Source organism: Hemiscyllium ocellatum, chromosome 28 (genome assembly GCF_020745735.1).
Source record: "Hemiscyllium ocellatum isolate sHemOce1 chromosome 28, sHemOce1.pat.X.cur, whole genome shotgun sequence".
Lineage (NCBI taxonomy): Eukaryota > Metazoa > Chordata > Chondrichthyes > Orectolobiformes > Hemiscylliidae > Hemiscyllium > Hemiscyllium ocellatum.
The window spans coordinates 39,357,518-39,377,414 of record NC_083428.1 but is presented as its reverse complement, the minus strand read 5'-3'; the positions used below and the strand labels follow the sequence as shown (position 1 = coordinate 39,377,414).

At 40.0% G+C, this 19,897-nt stretch overlaps 1 protein-coding gene across 4 annotated transcripts in view; it reads left to right on the top strand.

The window, feature by feature from the left end:
• Positions 1-19,897, top strand: part of kdm4b (lysine (K)-specific demethylase 4B) — a 509,300-nt gene that overhangs the window by 168,706 nt on the left and 320,697 nt on the right. For all 4 annotated transcript variants that reach the window (XM_060846205.1, XM_060846207.1, XM_060846206.1 and 1 more), the window contains exon 7: positions 9,516-9,565. In XM_060846205.1, coding sequence (XP_060702188.1) covers positions 9,516-9,565 — 50 coding nt within the window. The remainder of the gene's footprint in view (positions 1-9,515; positions 9,566-19,897) is intronic.

Here is a 19,897-nt window from a genome sequence, read left to right as displayed (position 1 = left end):
CACTACTTCACACTCATTTGCTATCCCACTTCTGCGTAAAGTTCAAACAGCGAATGCTGTTTCTGAAAAGTCTCCTGGGTTTGTGTGCACTCTATAAATTGGGTATTTAAAACCAAATAATTGAGAGGTAAATTTATTAAACTCCGTGCAGAGTCTAACATGGGAACAGAATTTCTCTGGAAACTGAGGAAATGCAAGGAATTTCTTGTGCTGGCAACTGCAGACTCCCTTGCAGTGATGTTGAATCATTGTATGGATCCGATGGGAAGCAGGCTATACAGGTCATCTAATCCACACTGACCCTCGGAAGAGCATCGCATTCAGACCCATCCTCCAATCCTACCCCTGCAATTATCCTGACTGATCCATGTAGCCTGCACATCTCTGGACAGTATGGGCAATTTAGCATGGCCAATTCACCTAAATAGCTCATCTTTTGACCTGGAGGAAACCCAGGTGGATGGGGAAAATGGCAACTGCCTGTGTGGAGTTTGCACAGAGGGTGGAATTGAACCTGTGTCCCTGATGCTGTGAGGCAGCAGTGCTAACCATGGTGCTACCATGCTGCCCACATCAGAGGCACCATGATGTTGGGGAGTGTGTGTATGTGTGTCTGTGTCTGCAGTTGTAGAATAGCAAAGACATCTATTCCCATAGAGTTTGAAGAATGAGGGGTTATTTTCATTGATACATACAAAATACTTAGAGGACCTGGCAGCGTTAGTGCAGAAAAGAATGTTTTCCCTAAATGAGTAGGGACTAGAACCAGCAGGTGCAGTGGTAGATCTTTGGAATTCTCCAAACCAGAGGGCAGTGAATGCTCACTGTTTGAGTATGTTCATATCAGAAATTTGATAAATCTTTAGCTATTAAAATTCTCAAGGGAGCAAGAGAAAATGGCAATCAAGCCGAGGACCACCCATGTTCTGATTTAAGTGGCAGGGCAGGCTCAATAAGCTGAATGTACCCCTCATATTTTGTATGATATTGTATTCCTTTTGATATATTGGTTACTCTGCTCACTTGCTATGATTTCCAGGAAAACTGGTTGTATTTTTTATAAAACTGCATCTACATAGTATGTCACATTTGTCTGATTAAATGCCATTTTGATTCTTTGAAAATAAGTTGAAAAACATGAACTCAGGTGAATTAGGTTGGTTACACTTTGTCCAGGCCAAGAGGAACCTCAACTTATTCATTTATTCCATGCCATGGGCCTTGCGGCATCACTTTAAGGTAGCATATCATGCATCTGTGGCAGGTAGACAAGATGGCATGTTGTAGACTTTGGTTCAAATCTGGCAATAGTAGAGAAGTTTGTCAGACATGTTTGTTTCCTCTTCAGATACAAAATCAATGAAAAGATCAGCAGTGATACTGGTTGCTGAAATAACTATTGACATTGTTGGTCCATTCTGTCTAAATTTCATGAACCTCTAGTGTAGCTTAAAGCTTGCTAAATTTGCTTTCAGAAATTTAGGAGTTTAGGTTGGGGTTCATGATCTGTTCATTAAATATCATGTTTTTCTGTTCAGCTTCTGTGAACTAGTTCAGTACTAGATATCTCTACAAAGTTGCATTGTGATTTGTATGGAAAGAAATTCTTTGACAGTGAGCAAAAGTTAAATACCTTGAATGAAATCTGCAAATGTGCAATTTAGAGGAATTGAGAAATAGTCTAGTGAAGAGCAACTGGATGCTTTATATTACAGCAACCCTTTTTAAGCTAACAATCTGACTTTGATTTAGACAGGAGTTTCTTTTTAAAATGGTTCCTCTCCCTTCTTCCAGGATGTTTATCTATTCACTAATATTTTTTCGTGCTCATTTTCAGAATTCAGTTATGTAAAATGACTAAAATACTATAGCTCTTTCAACAGACTATTTCAGCTTTGCCTGAGAGGGGTATTCTATTTTTCTGATGCAAGCAAGTCATTTATCTGTATTCAGAGCAGCCTGGCTCTTGAGAGGATCAGCTTGATGTATTCGGGATTATTGCAATCTGTATTTGGAAGTCTTCAGCAGCTTTTATACTGACAATTGTTTTAGGTCAGAGATTGGTGCCTGGTAGCTGCTCCTGACATTAACACTGCAAAATCCAGTTCTCTTGTCTGCTTCTGGATAAGTAGACCTGTTCTTTTTTGAAGTGATAAAGGATTAGCTTTTCACAGTGCAATGACAGAAACCAGCTCTGAAATCCACTAGGATATAAGCAACTTTACATAATTTCCCAGGAGGCATCTTAATCAGTCTACGGTAACAAATGTTAGGAGCTCAAGGAGAACCAAGTAAAGGAACTGGTTATCGCTGACAGTCTGACCTTTGAACCTCAAACCTAATTCAAGCTGAATGACTTTCAGCTTGGGTTGCGATGTGTTAATTATATCAGTTTCTCAAAGGAACTTGGATTCTCTGTTTTCAGAGAATGCCTGTTATATTGTTTGAACTCTGCCAGGTAGCATTTAGTTCTCCATTTGTAAACCATTTTATTATTTGACATTATTTTCATTCGGATGGATAGCTGATTGTAAGATATGACCAGCCTATAAAAGATGTTCAGGTATAATCACTTTAGTTTTTTTATAATATATTTTTATTAAGAAAAATAGATGTTTAAATATTACAACAAATACAAAACAATGCAATTCAAAACAGTACAAAAATAGTACAAAACTAAACCCAAATAATAAAACAAATCCCCAACCCACCCTCCTATATGAATGTATAAACATATATTAAAAAATTATAACATTTTAAAAAAAACCTAAACTAGCTATTTAACTAACTGAATAAATACCTAACAACAACAACAACAACAAACAGATAAATAGTAGTAACTCAGCCTGGCCAAACAAAACACTCATACATTCACAGTTCCTCCTCCCTGGATATTGGACTCATGAAACACAATCATTACGGCTGTATAAAAGCCCTTGTTAGTGTGGCAGATAAATCTGTGTCCAGGTATTTCAAAAAGGGTTGCCATGTCTTGTAAAAATACGGTTTTATGGTGTACCATATTTGTGAGAAAATCCAAAGGAATATGCTCCATAACAATCTTCTGCCAACCCGACAGGCCTGGGGGTTTTTCTGATATCCAACCTAGCAAGATATTCTTCCTTGCACAGAATGTAAGAATATTGAAAAGTTTTGCCTTATGAGAGTCTGCAGGAAATACAATGGGTAGGCCCAAAAGGAGCGAAATATGATCCTTCTCCACCCCTACATCTAAAATCCTCTCCATTGAGCCCACCACAGCGTTCTAATATGTTTGAAGCCTGTCACAAGACCAAAGACGATGGGTAAGAGTGCCTGTACAGACCTTGCACTTGGGGCATGCTGAAGATACCCCTGGTTTAAATTTTGAAAAACAGTCTGGGGCTAAGTGGACCCTGTGGAGAATCTTCAACTGTAAAGCATAGGTCCTATTGCAAATTGATATCTTCCTTGCATTCTCCCAAATATCCTCCCATGCCTCTGAAGAAATTTCAACACCCAGCTCTCTTTCCCACATTTTGCAGAGTTGATCAGATTCTTCTGAGGTGGCACCCCCCAGTTGGTGATATAGAGTACTTACAGAGAGTGTATCTTAGCCCTTAGTACCCCTCTTTCTATGTCAGATTTGTAGGGATCAGTCACAAGTGTGATCCTTTTTTGAATAAAATCCCTAACATGGAAAAAAGCGAAAGAGGTCTCTATTAGGTAACTTGTACTTCTGTACTAACTGATCGAAGGATATCATTACACCTCCCTCAAATAAATCACCCATGCAAGATATACCCCTAGCTGCCGAACGTTTAAATCCTGAATCTATCATACCTGGTTGAAAACTCGGCATACCCACTAAAAGTATAAACAAAGATGTTTTGCCAATATTACCTTCTGTCTGCTGAAGTGCCCTCCATGTTTTCTCAGTATTGATGACTATTGGGTTATGGCAATATTCCCTAACTGTCCGCACCTTGTCCAAAAACAACAAACTGGTAAGGGGACACCATGCCTGGGAGACTTCGATATCTAGCCATATTGAAAGAGGGTCCCCACAAGCCCAATCATTTACGTAGGTCAAAAGCGAGCTTAATTGGTAATTTTTAATGTCTGGAAGGTCTACTCCCCCCAATCTGAGAGGCAACTGCAGATTAGCTAATTTAATGAGGAGCCATTTACGGCGCCAGATAAAGGAGCTGAACCAACTGTTCAGTCTCCAGAGTGTTTGTTTATTGAAAATCAGGGGAGCATCCGTACAGGGTATAGCAAGCGAGGGAGACTATTCATCTTAATGTGTGTGATCCAACCCAACCATGAGACTGGAAGTGCCTCCCATCTTTGGAGATCTTGTTTAATTTTTTTCAAATAATTGAGTAAAATTGGCTTTGAACAGCCAATCCAGAACTGGAGTAATGAATATGCCCAAATACACACAACCCCCCTGTGACTACCTAAATGGGAATGGAAAGTCACTCAAGAGCCAACTCTTTTGTAAGACCACCCATAGGCATAGCCTCTGATTTAGCAAAATTAATGTTATACCCTGAAAAAGTGCCAAAAGCGTGAATGCATTGTATCAGGCAAGACACTGAGACTGCTGGATTTGTCAAGAAAATTAGGACATTGTCTGCATACAGCAGTAATTTTGACTCCACTTCTGGCGCCAATATATTGAGATCCCCAGGAATGGCCTCTGCCAATGGTTCAATCACCAATGTAAAAAGTAATGGTGAAAGTGGACAGCCCTGCCGGCTGCCCCTAGAAATATTAAAATTGCTTGATCGTATCCCGTTGGTAATGACCGCAGCGGGAGGTACACTGTAGAGAACCTTTACCCATCTAATGAAAACTTCGCCCAGACCAAACTGGTCTAGAGTTTAGAAAAGGTACAGCCACTCAACTCGGTCAAATACCTTCTCTGCATCTAAAGAATTCACCAATCCCTGTATTGACTGCTGCTGGCATGCTTGAATTACGTTAAGCACCTTCCTAACGTTATTGGAGAATCTGCGACCCTTTATAAAGCCCATCTGCTCCTCTTTAATAATAGAGGGTAACACAGTCTCCAGCCTTAACGCAAGAGCCTTAGAGAGGATCTTACAGGCCCATCTCACTCTTAAATGTGGACTTTATGAAGCACAGTCTTCCAGATTCTTCCCTTTTTTAAGAATAAGTGAAATATTGGCCCCTCTCAGATGGTGGGAGGCAAACATGACTGTATGAATCATGAACATATTCAGCATCGGGCCTGACAGTATACTTGTAAATTTCTTATAGAATTCACTGGGAAGTCCATCAGGACCGGGCACCTTTCCACTCTGAAGCTGCCTCACAGCTTCCTGCACTACTTGCTTTGATAATGGGACATTGAGAAAGGTCTGTTGTTCGGGACTCACACCTGGGAGCTTCAGATTCCTAAAAAAGGATTCCATTTTGGCCTGCCCCTCCCCTCAATTCTCAGACTGATATAATCTAGAGTAGAATCTCTGGAACGCCACATTAATCTTTTTAGAATCACATGTTAGGTTCTCAGACCCTTCCCTAATCGCTGTAATGGTTTGTGGGGCACTTCTCTTTTCTGGCAGGGTACGCTAAGTACTTGCTCGGCTTGCCACCATGCTCGTATAATCTTTGCTTTGCAAAAGCCAGCTCCTTCTTTGCTGTCTGTGTAAGCACGGAATTTAGCGCAGACCACAGTGCCGTAATCCTCTGTAATTTGACCAACGAGGGTCTGTCAAAATAGGCCTTCTCGGCTGCCTTCAACCATGCTTCAAGGAGACATTGCTGCTCACCCTTCTGCCGCTTCCTACTTGTGGAATATGAAATAACTAACCCTCTGGCATAAGCTTTGGCAGTTTCCCAGAGAACAGAGGCTCGGTTGATAGCTCATATGTTGATGTCTAGGAATGCCTGAAATTCCCTAGAGAAATACTCCACAAACTTGCTGTCCATGAGAATAAAGGGGTCCATTCACCAGTACCTTGAATCCACTGTAACATCCTTAATTTTAACGATGAGATACACTGGAGCATGATCAAAGATGGCAATATTACCAATTGTACAGGGTTACTGCAGGGGTCAGAAAAAAATCAATCCTCGTGTGACATCTATGCGGATTGGAGAAAAACGTGAAATCCCTACCTGTAGGATGGAGACCCCTCCAGACGTCCACCAACTCTAATTCCCCACACAAACCCAATAACTGTTTAGTTTGTACAGAGGGTATCAAGGGACCTTTAGGCAACCTGACTACTGTGGGGTCCATGAGGCAGTTAAAATCTCCTCCTATAATGATGTGTCGAGACTTGAGACTTATCAGTTTAGAAAAACCAAGAATTTAAGAGGATGAGCTGGGGGACAATAAACATTTAAAATGCCATATTCTTCCACATTTATGAAGATTTTAAGAATTACAAACCTCCCGTACGTGTCTTTAACACATTCCAACAATTTAAATGAGAGATTTCTCCTTACCAACATAGCCACTCCCGTACTTCTGGTATTAAATGATGATAAAATATACTCGGTCAAAGCCATTCTGCTGTAATTTCAGATGCTGCTTGTCCTCCAAAGGTGTCTCCTGTAATAAAGCAATGTCCACATTCTCCTTTCTAAGACTCAAAAGTACCTTCCTCTTAATTGGTGAGTGACTTCCCTTGATATTCCAGGTACACCATTTAATCAAATAGTTAGCCATAATCTTCTGCAATTACATTTAAAATCCAGAGGGGAGGAACCCGAACCACAAATTGCTGAGTCTTAGTGTCGCGTGGTCCACCAAATATAAAAACTACATAAAATAAAACCACTATATTTAACAAACATACAAAATTATTAAAAATAAAAAAAACCGAAAAACAAACCAACATGTAAAGCGCCAATAGCACTAAGAACTCACCCCCTGCCTGGAGGGGGCAACTACCTGTCCCGAACTTCCCATAAATAGGTATCCAACCATCTCAACCACCTTCACTTCTCCTAGCTAGAGCCACATCGCAAGCACAAGCTAAAAAGAATAAACACCCCATAGAATATCAATATGAATAAAAAACATTTTTTTTATTAAAAAGGGGGAATAAATACCCCACCCATCCTTTGGTATGTCCTAACTTAGAAATTTAAAATGTACGTCTGAAACACCGCCAGACATAGTTTGAACCAAATTATTATCAATAGAGGAAAAAAAAGGGAAAAACAAAGCTCCAACTGGATTTCCGCCATTTCTTTTACAGAATGATAAACGCATACCCAAGCAACAATATTTATACATAATACAATTGTTTAAATTAGGTTAGTTTGTCCACAAAGTCTCTTGCCTTCCCGATGTGTCAAAGAGATGCATGGATCCATCTTAGGTGATCCGAAGCGCTGCTAGATGTCTCGGAGTACTGAATCCCAAGCTCCTTCAATCTTCTCTTGACACCATCATACGATTTTCGTTTCTGGATTAGCGCTGCTGAAAAGTCCTGAAAAAACATGATCTTAGACCCCTCGTAAATTAGGGCCTTTAGATCCTTCCCCTGGAGTCTGGAAGCCTCCATGACACACTCCTTATCCTGGTAATGATGGAACCACACCAGGAAAGGACGAGGGCGTTGACCCAGATCTTCAACAAATTCTGCAGGCCGCTCACCTTCCTTACCCACAGGCAGACCGATGATCCGAATGTTTTTTCTCCTGCCCCTGTTTTCAAGATCATCCACTTGGTCATGCAAATTACGAACCTGCGTCTTCAGGGCTTGGATGTCATCCTTAATGAACTGGCATCAGCTTCCACCACTGTGACCCTGTGCTCCACCTCATCCGTCCTCTTCTCCAGGTCTCCCAGCTGCTGCTCATGCTTCTGCAGCATGAGAGAGACTGGAGCCAGCTTCTCTTCAATCTGTTTCTCCAACATCTTGCGAGATTTCAAGAGCTGGTTCACCAGGTTCTGGAGAGTAACAGGCTCCGAGGCTGCTATAGGCTGAGCTGCAGGCCCGGCCTCAGATGCTCCTTCTCCCTTTTTAGGCATTTCTGGACAACTGAAAATACAGGTAAGTCAATTTTTAAATGTTTCTTGGAGCTCCACAATCTTTCCAACACCCTAAGAAATCCTGATGACCTGGGTTGGGTGGGTTAAAGGACCATCTCGCTCCTGCTGCGATGCGAAGCTCTGCAGTGTGATCTTCTCAGATCGCCGCCATCTTAGATCCGCGGGAATTTAATGTAGCCAAAGTTCAGAATTTAATTTGAAAGTGATTGTCTATTTCTTTTGAATTTTTCTATTGTGTAACTTTTCTTTGCACTTGTGAAACTAATACATTATGGAACAAAATATGTGACAGTTTGAAGCAAGCAGTAATCAGTATCTTGAGATCTGAAGTTCATTGAATAACTTGAGTGAGTTGTGCCATATAATTAAATTTTGCAGTTGAGATATTTATCATAAATGAAGAACTGGAGGTTTGAAATTCAAACCGAATCTGTAAAAAGAAAGCAGAGTTAACAATTTGAGTCTGGTGACCTTTTTCCCCAGGTGTTGCCAGACTTGCTGACTTGCTCCAGCTATCTCCGATTTTGTTTCAGATCGTCAGCATCTGCAGTTCTTTGTTTTATTTTAATTTTTAATATTCTCCCAGATATGGAGAATTTGGATGATTTGTGCCTATTTTCGGAGATCAATGTTATAATGCACATTCTGCTTATCATAAGATTGGAAGAACTACCTACTCCTTACAGTGGTGTATCATATAACCAAAATTTCTTGTAATTTTCAACTCTCACCATATTTCTAGCAAATTATTAAGACATTTATTTAGTGATCTTTATCCGTTTTCTCTACATACTGCAGCTGGCATTAAATAGGAGGCTGCTTCTTTCTAACTCAAAAGCTGGTAGTGTGCAATATGAATTATGACAGTATACAGCATATGATAGTCTCTGCTTTGCTTCACCATTCTTTTCATTGTACTAACTCTGTTAATGTAGTTAAAGTGTGAAGTTGCAAAAAGCACAGTAGGTCAAGCAGAACCTGAGGAGCCAGGGAATCGACGTTTCAGGTCAGATCCTTTCATCAGATGCTGCTCGATCTGCTGTGCTTTTTCCAGCTCCACACTTTGTCGACTGACTTTCCAGCATCTGCGATTCTCACTATTTCCAACTAACTCCATTAATGTTAAGCCTGGTTAATGTGGGCTTAATGATGGAGCTAGGTGCAGTTTTCTTCGTTAATGTCGTAAGGGGCAAAAATAAACTTAAGTCACGCTTGTGGTCAAATCTGCATATTTATAGTTTCCCATACCGCACATACAACAGGTCATTTGAGGATCTGTGTTTATGCATCAATCTGGTCAATAATTGTTTGGTTTGCTGAAAAAAACTCAGCAAACAGTCTACAGTCTACAGGACTACAGTCAAACCCAATCCCGTGGTTGAAACCTTTTTATGGTTTGTTCAGCAGAAATTTTAAACACTTTTATTTTAATTTTTTTAAAAATGCGCTATAATTCAAATCTACTAATTTGATCTGTTTCCATTTATTTCAGGTATGCAATACCTCCAGAGCATGGCAAGAGGCTGGAGCGACTGGCAAAAGGTAAGCAGACAAAAAAATGACAACAATCATTTAATGCTAAATGTAATACCTTTGAAATAATTTTGCAGTTTATATTTTTTTTGCAGTAATAAGACTTGTATCCTTCGGAATGTTTGTAGAGCCAAGCAAAATCAACTTAACAGACAAAACCACACCATTAGGAGGAACAAGAAATAATAACACAGCTAGATCAGAAAATGATATATGTTAGAAATTACCAGTACTATTGCTTAAACCTGCAGGGTGTCTCAGAATTTGTAGTTATTTAAGACCTTGTTTAACCATTAAGGTTTGCATTTTCAAGTTGTTGAAGTCCACGCATAATGTTATATTAATAATGGTCTATAATTAGTGGGTATTCAATAAAACACATAGATAACAGATGATGCTGCCTATCACATGGATGTCAGGCTAATATTTTATGACTGTTAGAGTGTACTACGTAACAAGTTGGTGAATGCCTCAATATTGAACTGATTACTTTTAATGACAAAAGAGCAAACATTCCACAGGATCATTAGTGTCAAATACTTATTATTCAATCTGAATTGTACACACATTGTCTATGTGAGCAGGTTTAGACAGTATGCTGTTCAGTTGGTCAGACTAAAGACCATTTATTGAGACACAGACTGAATGTTCTATTTTTATAACTAAGTGTGAGTTGCATTGAGGTTTTTTTCCCAAGAGTTTTTTGCTGCAAGGTCGAAGTTGTTTTTTTGTGTGTGTGTATCTCATGTGCCTTATGTTGAATAATTCACCACTGCCAGAATTGACCAGCATCCCTTGCACTGACTCCATCAAAAACCATTATTTTCTTGGTCAAGTACAGTGAGTCAGGAGCTGCTTGCGCAAACTTAACATTTGCCCTGGATGTGGTAGGCCAGTGAAATTCTTCATCCCAGTTTGGCTGTAACCTGGAAGCCCTGCTTGGTAAGATGGTGCAGTGGAGGGTTGTCCTCTTCCTCCATGACCAGCAAGGAAGCCACGACCATGCCATCCTAATTAGAGGGTCAGTGCAGTTTCAACTGTCATGAACATTGCACAGCACTTTAGGAGGAAGGTCAACAACCTCCTTTACTCTGCCAGTGGTGATGCCAACTTCTTTCTAATACCTCCCATTTGCTCTATCTCTGATGTGAACCCACTTCTCACCAGTGTTCATACTGTGCTACTTTTACTATTGTCTGCAACATAATCTCTCATTTGCCGTCACCCAGCCTCTGACAGCATTGAGTAAAAATCGAAAAAAATCTGAGGATGTTGTAAATTAGAAACAAATATAGAAATTCTGAGGAATGGTCACTAGACCTGAAATGTTGACTCTGATTTCTCTGCACAATTGCTGCCAGATCTCCTGAGCTTTTCAAGCAATTTCTGTTTTTGTTTCTGACAGCACTAACCCTGCATGCCTTCTGTGCTGCCTATTCCCCACCTGCATTGACAGTAATACTTGTATCACAACTTTCATCTCTGATACCTGCATCTGTAATATTCCAGAAGTAAAAGAGTCCACAATAGGGTGCAAAGAGTCAAGATAGGTGTTGGGATATCGCAACTTTCAGTCCTCAACCTTTAATGAGAGATAATCTTGATTCTGTCTGCCATGAGCAGCTGACCTTTTGTTTGTTTGGTTGGTGAGGCTGGCATATGTCAAATGGCAATGTCTGTGAATATGTTTGTGTGTTGGTGCCTATGGAGCGTGCCTTGAGATGTTGGTGCCTGGTGTCCAATGTGAAGGTCCTTTGGAGCAAGCAGTGAGCTGAATTCACCAAATATTTGTTTGACTTTCGTGTTGACTTCTGAACATTTGGCTTGGTTGGCACATTTGGTAAGATGGGAAGCTGAATATTAATGCAAATGGTAGTATTGTTAAAGTGTTAAACAAGCTATTACCCTGCCACCTTTAATTGGTAATTTGCCGCAGTCCAACAGGAAATTTGCCAAGATGCTCAAGAAAAGCATAAAAGTTGCTTCCAAAGGTGAGTTAGACTTCAAAAAACCCAAAGCACTGTAGATTCTGGAAATCAGAGACACAAACAGAAATTGTTGGAAAATTCAGCGGGTCTGGCAGTGTCTGTGGAGAAAAATTAATGTTTCAGGTCCAAAGACCCTTCAATAACCCTTCTGATCTTTTCAAGCAATTTCTATTTCAGTTAGACATCCTTGGACTACTTGCATGATTCTACAACAAATCTCTCCAATGGCTCACACCATTCAGGTCCTGCAAGGTTCCATCCATGGTCAGAGAGGTCAAAGTGTAATGGGAAGAGATTACAGAAATTTTTCTTCAACAAGACTGCTACATATGGAACAATCTACCTCAGAATCATCAACTTTTTTTTGTTGAAGTAGATAGTGAGATCCCATGGGTCTTACTAGAAAATATAATCATTTTGAAAAACGGCAATAAACATTTATTATATAAATATAGAGCAGGAATGTAATTGCACTGCGTACAACTTGTCTCTCTCAATTAATATGCAGTAAATATAGCTAATAGACCATGACTGAGCACCTCATAATGCACATCACATAAGCAATATGTTAAACAAATGGTGAGTTATCAAATCTCATTTAAACTCATGAGGGATCGCAGCTCTTCATTTTTGCCAGTCTGACTTTGAAACACACACACAACTTTGAATTTCTCTTCAGTGTTCTTTGATACCTTTGCAAGAGGCTCTGCCCCATTACTGAGCAGACTGATATAGCCACATAGCAACTCTTGAAACCACCTGCTCCATGGATGTTATGATTCATGGATTTCTGGTTTGCAGAATGCAAAAGAGGCTTGTTAAGGACAGGATTTGTCATAACATGGTAGTAATGGAGGGTTGGAACATTAAAAATCACTACTATTTGAATTGAAAACTTTTAACTTTGATCAGTGTGTTTTCTGGATATCAAGTGGAGAAGTCCTTCCATGTACTTCAATACTGCAACTCTTGGGGAGGACTAATGTGGAGAGCAAAGCAACTTGGGCAGGACTTGCACATAGCCAAATTTTGCTGGATGTGTATGAATGCAGTGGTGGGTGTTCCTTGTTCTTTAATATTAGCAAGTGTTTACCATTCACATCACACAAAAAAATTCTACTCCATACTCTTCAAATAAATGCCAATGGACTCTTCCTCTTAGAAGTTGGAGGCTTACAAAATGAAATGCACTCATTGACTGCATGGTAGATGCAGATTCAGTGGTGATCTTTGAAAGAGAATTTAAAAAGATTGTTGAAAGAGAAAAAAATTGCAGGGGTATAGGAAAGGAGCCAGCCGTGACACTGACTGAACTTTTGTTTTGAAAAAGTCAGTGCAAGTTCCACGTGTTGAATTATCCTCTAACAAAATGAGGATTGCATTACAGGAACTCGCGTCATTTCCAAGAAACGTGGACTACTTTTGATAGTTTTAGACTAAGAAACCCCAGCAAATCATTCTTCAAAATAAATGTTTTGATGGAGTAACTTTTAGTATTGTGTTATGGACCTGCTAATCTTTGATTCATACAGCTGTTGTTTAGACACTTAGCTGTGTTTCCACTGCTTTGTACCTCTTTGTACCATTTTTGTCACTGATTTTGCAACAAAATACATTTCTGCTTATTTTGTATATTTATGATCTAGCTGGCTGCAAGGTGGAGAAGCGCTTGAATTCACACAGGGCAATATACAGCATAGTAGCCTAGCAGCCCAATAAGCAGGTTGTGGCAGGTAAAAATAGCTGGGTTTGCTTCATGGATTCTTAGTCAATAACTCAACTAAAAATAGAGTAAGTTTCTTGTAAAGTACATATGCAGTTCCTGAAATGCATTCCTCATTTTGTTATAGAATAATATAGCGCAGGAAGAAGTATACAACAAGTATTTTGTAGCTGTTGGTGTTGAAGACCCATTATCACTAGTAATTGTGCAACACTAGGTTCTGTAACCAGTTTCGACTGTAATAGAAATCTCCAGCTGGAAGGATGTTTGAAGAAAGTTTGATCAAAATGTACGCAGCAACATCCAAGTCTTCTCAAAATTGTGTACAGTTGGCAGTAACATGGGAGCCATGCTCAGTGCGGCCATCAGGATGGCTGATGTGAACAATTAATTTCTCATTTGAGCAAAAGGGAGCATTGGAACTTGAAGTTGAAACTTTTTCGTGAACCAGTATTTCCTGGCTTAAATATATGGAAGTTTTCCATTACCCACCAGTTTCAGCTCTGATCATACACATTTTTCAGAAATGAAAAATTGTTCTTGATATTAGATGACTTTTGATATGGAAAATGTTATCCAGTATCATAGAAAAATGCATCCTTGCATATATAATAGTTTACAGTGACGAATAAAGAGCATAGTCAATACTTTGTTCTTTAACATCTACTGACCATGGATATTTTGTAAAATGTGTGATATGTCCTTCTCTGCTATCTTGCAGCTGGTGTTAATGAATTTAAAATAACTCGGCTAATTGCTGCATTAAAGAATGGTGGAATGTCACAAATGCTATCTTAACAACACAGAGGTGCTTGTTGCAAAGTGCATAACATATTTTTGCATGTGAATTAAGAAATATTTTCCTATATCGGAACAAGTAGTTGTGAAAATCATAGGATTGTAAAATCCCTACAGTATAGAAGCAGCTCCACGCGAACTCTCCGAGGACTCACCCGCCCAGCCCTATTCCCCTACTACTCTACGTTTACCCCAAAGTAATGCGTCTAACCTGCACATTCCTGAACAATATATGGGCAATTTTAATATGGCCAATTCACCTGACCTGCACATCTTTGGATTGTGGGAGGAAACCGTAGCATCTGGAGGAAACCCCACGTAGATTCAACGAGAGTGTGCAAACTCCACATAAGCAGTCGCCTGAGGAGGGTATCGAACCCAAGTCCCTGGCGCTGAGAGGCAAGTGCTAACCATTGAGCCATCGTTCTCCCCTTTGGATAGTTTCTAGGGTGGGAGAGCTCAAAACTAAAGGACGTAGGTTTAAACTGAGATGGGAAGAGGAACTGAGGGGTAACGTTTTCACACAGATTGGTGTGTGCATAGAATGACCTGCCAGTGGAAGTTGTTACGACGCGAAGGTTGAACCCCTCTGCTAATTAAATTCCAGAAGAGCTTGCCTTGCCATCTGCTAAAAGTGTCAGTGAGTGAAAAAAAACCCTGACTTCCACTGTTTAAGAAAAAAATAACAATTTCTTTCCCTAACCCAACAGTGAACACTAAACAAAAACTATTAAAAATCCAATCCATGTTTTGTTTAACTAAACACTATCTGATTCAAAATGCGCAGCGGGTCAGTCAGCATTCAAGGTGCAGGCAAGTGAACATTTAGAGTATAAGCCTGTCCTGATGAAGGGTTTTTTCAGCACCATGCTTTTTGACTCTGGTGTCCAGCATCTGCAGTCCTCATTTTCTACTAATTGCTATCTGATTCCAACTGTATAAAATAACAGTTATTAAATGTTACATTAACTTGATCCCTAAGTCCATACAGTCTCTTATGCTGTCTTCCTTCCAGGTCATGGTCTTACCTTTTCCCGTAAAAGCAGTAAAAGATCACTTTTGATAGTGCCTTCTGAGACTTTTGTTTTTAAAAGACCAAGGTGTTTATTTCTACAGATGGCAGTTGCTGTCTGGTTCAATGGCAATTGCTCTGCCTAATTTTCAAAATGCCTTCCTTTTTTATACCACCAACATCGTACTTTCTCATTGGTCCAATGTTGTCAATACAGTACATGCAAACTCAGTTTGGCTTTGGTATCCTGGGCATAAATTTAAATTAATTGTTTAAATTTGAATTGTTGTCAGAAACTCTGGTATCCATTTAGTACGCACTTGTCACATGTATCTATTCTGGCACAGCCAACCTCTTAGTCGTTTTGTCTACTGGCTGTACTTTAAATTCAGAAAACACTTTGTACATTAAAGTGACCATACACTCTTTGGACGTTGTTACAAAGTGGTGGAAGCTGCTACAATTACAACATTTAAAAGGCATTTGGTTGGGTTTATGAATAGGCAAGGTTGAGAGGGATATAGGCCAAATATGGCAAATGGGACTAGATCAGTTTGGGATGTCTAGTTGATATAGACGAGTTGCACCGAAGCGTGTTTCTGTGCTGTATGTCTCTGATGTTATGGTTCTAAAACACTTCAGAACATCTTGAGGTCCTGAAATGTGCTATCTAAATGCAAGTTCTGTTTGACGTATTTATTTGAGAGCGGTGAAAAAAAAACTAATGTTCACTGGTAATCTGACCCAGCATTATCATGAACAACCTGGCACTGTCTGGATAGTGCTCAGTTATGCCTCTGGACTGCTTCGTTGAATTTGTCCTTAATTCAAAATTTTTCATGCAAAGACAAGCCCAAGGGAGCTGTATTGAATTAATTAGATAACACAGTTGACAGCTTATTTTATTCACTTTCATTCTTTTAAATACATCTGGCACTGTTTTATAAGGTACAAGTTCAAGGTTTTCTGAGTTTCTCATTCACTGACGAGTGCAGAATATTAATAATGAAGTTTTTAGTACTTGGAAAGTGATTTTAAAAAAAACATTTTTGCAGCACCTGAGAATGATTACATTATCTCTGCTAATCATTCAGAATAGTGTGTTGCATTGTTGAGGACATTTACACTGACTGTTAATAACATTAAGAGCAAATGCATCAGACAGCATCTTCGGATGCTGCCTGAACTGTTGTGCTCTTCCAGCACCACTAATCCAGACAAGGGGTGGCCGTTGTGACAGATGCAATTGAAAAGTTGCTAACACAATAGGAGGGAGAAAGCTATATAAAACTAACCAGGTAATGCAGAATTAACACCATTTTAGTTTCAAATAATTAGGTCATCGCTGAAAATATATTCTTAACACATACTTTTTAAAATGGATTCCAAAATAATCTGCGAGTTTGTGTTTTGGTTGTGTGGTGGTACATAATGGATGCTTACATTTGTATTGTCCTCTATCATGCTGTTAACTATATCTCAAGTGTTTTAAACAAAATGTTTCAAATTGGTTGCCTGTGTTTGTCTGTACCATCAACATTCCACAAAGCACATTGAGCTTGACCAGCCAGACTGCACTTGATAAGTTGTTTTCTGGAGGAATGTTAACCAAGAAGACCAACATCCACAATTGCTTCTGTTAATGGAAAGGTAAATTTTTTTTTAAAACAGGCAGATTTTGTTTTCAAATAAAAGTTTCACTTGAGAAAGGATTTGAGACCATTCTTTTCTGAAAACCAGGAGTGACAACTTGTATATGAACATACCCTGATATGGGGTAGATGCTACCAGATGAGCCAAGCTGCCTCCTTGACTATCAGTGATTTTTTTGGAAGCCTTTGTCAGTTTTCACCAACTGCAGGAGCTCGATGTTCTTTGTTCTTTGTTTGTGATGAAGCAAGGGTGTTATGTAAGTTAGGTTACTCAATGCATTAACTTATCAACATTGGAAAGAATCTGGAGAACACTGGGAGCTGTGGCCTTATGACCTAACAGTTGGTTAGGTTTCCTAAAATGGTGTCGTCTGGGATTGGAATTCCACGAATATTAGAGAGATTTTGAGAATATTGGAATATCTAGGAGAATTATGCAGGGAGACCACAGAAATTAGGAATATTGCAGATTGACAGGTATTGACTTTGTATAGTTCATGCAGAAATTAACATTTAGTCATCTTTCAGAATATAAATCTTTTGAAAATTCAAACTTCAGTTTTAGTTTATCGTGGTAAAAGTAAAGCTTCCACATCTTTGGAGGAGAGGAATTTGCTCTTCCATCCATCAACTCTTAATGGTGCACGGATCCCACAAGGGGAAAATCTGCAAATTACACATGCTCAGGACATGCAAGATATTCTCTGCAAATATTTAGCTAAAAATATCTGCTTAAGCCGAGTCAGGGTAAGATCTTGAAACACAAACCAAAAAAAAAAGTGTGAAAAGTGAATGGAAAGTGTTGACCTAATGGTGTTATCACTGAACTGCTAATCCAGAGACACTGGTAATAACCAGAAGACTTGGGCTCGCATCACACCATAGCAGATCATGGAATTGGAATTCAGTAAATCCGTAAAAGTCTGAAGTGTAGGGAGTGATTTATTGTACACTAGCTCCCTGGTTCTGACCTTGGGCCTACATAGTGAAGTGTGGTGAAAAACACAAGCGGCAGATGCTTCTGAGGCAAAGGAAACTTTGATTTTTATTGAAAATCAGTACAGTTTTGTTTGCTTTAATGTTACAGATCATAGGAAGTGAGACATATCTGACAGCTCACTTCTACCCCAATAAACCGTTACAGTTCTGACTTGGTACTATGCGTTTTAAAACTAGAGAGCTGTTGATTTCTGGGTGACGGGGCAAGGGGGAACAGAGAGAAGTTGCTAATCCCTTGGTCTTCTCCTGCTTCCCTTCCTTGGGGGTGCTCTGCACCGTCAATCCTGAAGCTCACTCTTCCTAACCTATCTATCTGAGCTGGGACAGGATCTCGATGACCTTATGCTGATCCCTGTCGATTTGGACGGTGGTGGATGATGTTGGTGCTGTCACTGCCCTGGTCGGTATCTCTGCTCTGCAGTCACTTCTCGTCAGTACAGGGAGGTTCATGCACGAGACAATCAAAGAACAAAGAAAATTACAGAACAGGAACAGGCTCTTCAGCCCTCCAAGCCTGTGCTGATCCAGATCCTCCATCTAAACCGGTTGCCTATTTTCTAAGGATCTGTATCCCTCTGCTCCCTGCCCATTCATGTATCTGTTTACATTAATTTTAAATGATCCTATTGTGCCAGCCTCTACTACCTCTGCTGGCAACAAATTCCAGGCATCCACCACCCTCTGCATAAAGAACTTTCCACGCATATCTTGCTTAAACTTTTCCCTTCTCACCTTGAACTCGTGACCCCTAGTCATTGAGTCCCACAGTCTGGGGGAAAAAGCTGCTTGTTATCCACCCTGTCAATATCCCTCATGATTTGTCGACCTCAATCAAGACCCCCTTAACCTCCATCTTTCTGATAAATAATCTGAAACAACTCAACCCCTCTTCATAGCTAGCACCTTCTATACCAGGCAACATCCTGATGAATCCCCTCTACCCTCTCCAAAGCATTCACATGCTTTTGGTAATGTGGCGACCAGAACTGTATGCAGTATTCCAAATGTGGCTGAACCAAAGTATTATACAACTGTAACATGACCTCGATGTTTCAGGCAGAAGACCTTCCTGATGAAGGGCTTATGTCCAAAACATAAATTCCCCTGTTCCTTGGATGCTGCCTGACCTGCTGTGCTTTCCAGCACCACACTCTCAACTCTGATCTCCAATTCTGATCCTCAGAATTGGATCTTCCAAAATGCATCATCTTGCATTTGTCTGGAATGAACTCCATCTGCCCTTTCTCCATCCAACTCTCCAATCTCTCTATATTCTGCTGTATTCTCTCACAGTCCCCTTCACTCTCAGCTACTCCACCAATTTTAGTGTCATCTGTAAACTTGCACATCAGACCACCTATACCTTCCTCCAGATCATTTGTGTATTTCACAAACAGCAGTGGTCCCAACATGGATCCCTGTGGAACCCCAATAGTCGCAGGTCTCCATTTTGAGAAATTGCCTTCTACTACTACTACTACTACTACTACTGTCTGTCTCTTGTTGCCCAGGCAGTTCTTTATCCATTTGGCTAGTACACCCTGGACCCCATGGGACTTCACTTTCCCCATCAGCCTATCATGGGGAGTCTTATCTTACTGAAGTCCATGTATATGACATCTACAGCCCTTTCCTGATCAATCAACTTTAGCACTTCCTCAAAGAACTGTATTAAGTTGCGAAGACATGACCTTCCCTGCACAAAACCATGTTGCCTATCACTTAAGTCCATTTTCTTCCAAATGTAATTAACTCCTATCCTTTTTTATCTTCTCCAGCAGCTTCCTTACCACTAACATCAGGCTCACTGGTCTATAATCATCCGAATTATCCCTGCTACTCTCCTTAAACAAGGGTACAGCATTAGCAATTCTCCAGTCCTCTGGGACCCCTCACGTGTTCAAGGATGCTGCAAAGATATTTAAGGCCTCAGCTATTTCCCCTCTCAGTTCCCTTGGTAATCTGGGATTGATCTCATCTGGCCCTGGGGACTTGTCTACCTTAATGCCTTTCAGAATACCTTATAATTCCTCCCTCCTTTATGCCGACTTGATCCAAACATCTATCCCTAATCTCAATTTCTGTCATGTCCCCTCCTCCGGTGAATACTGATGCAAAGTACTCATGAAGAAGCTCACCCATTTTCTCTGACTTCCATGCTTAACTTTC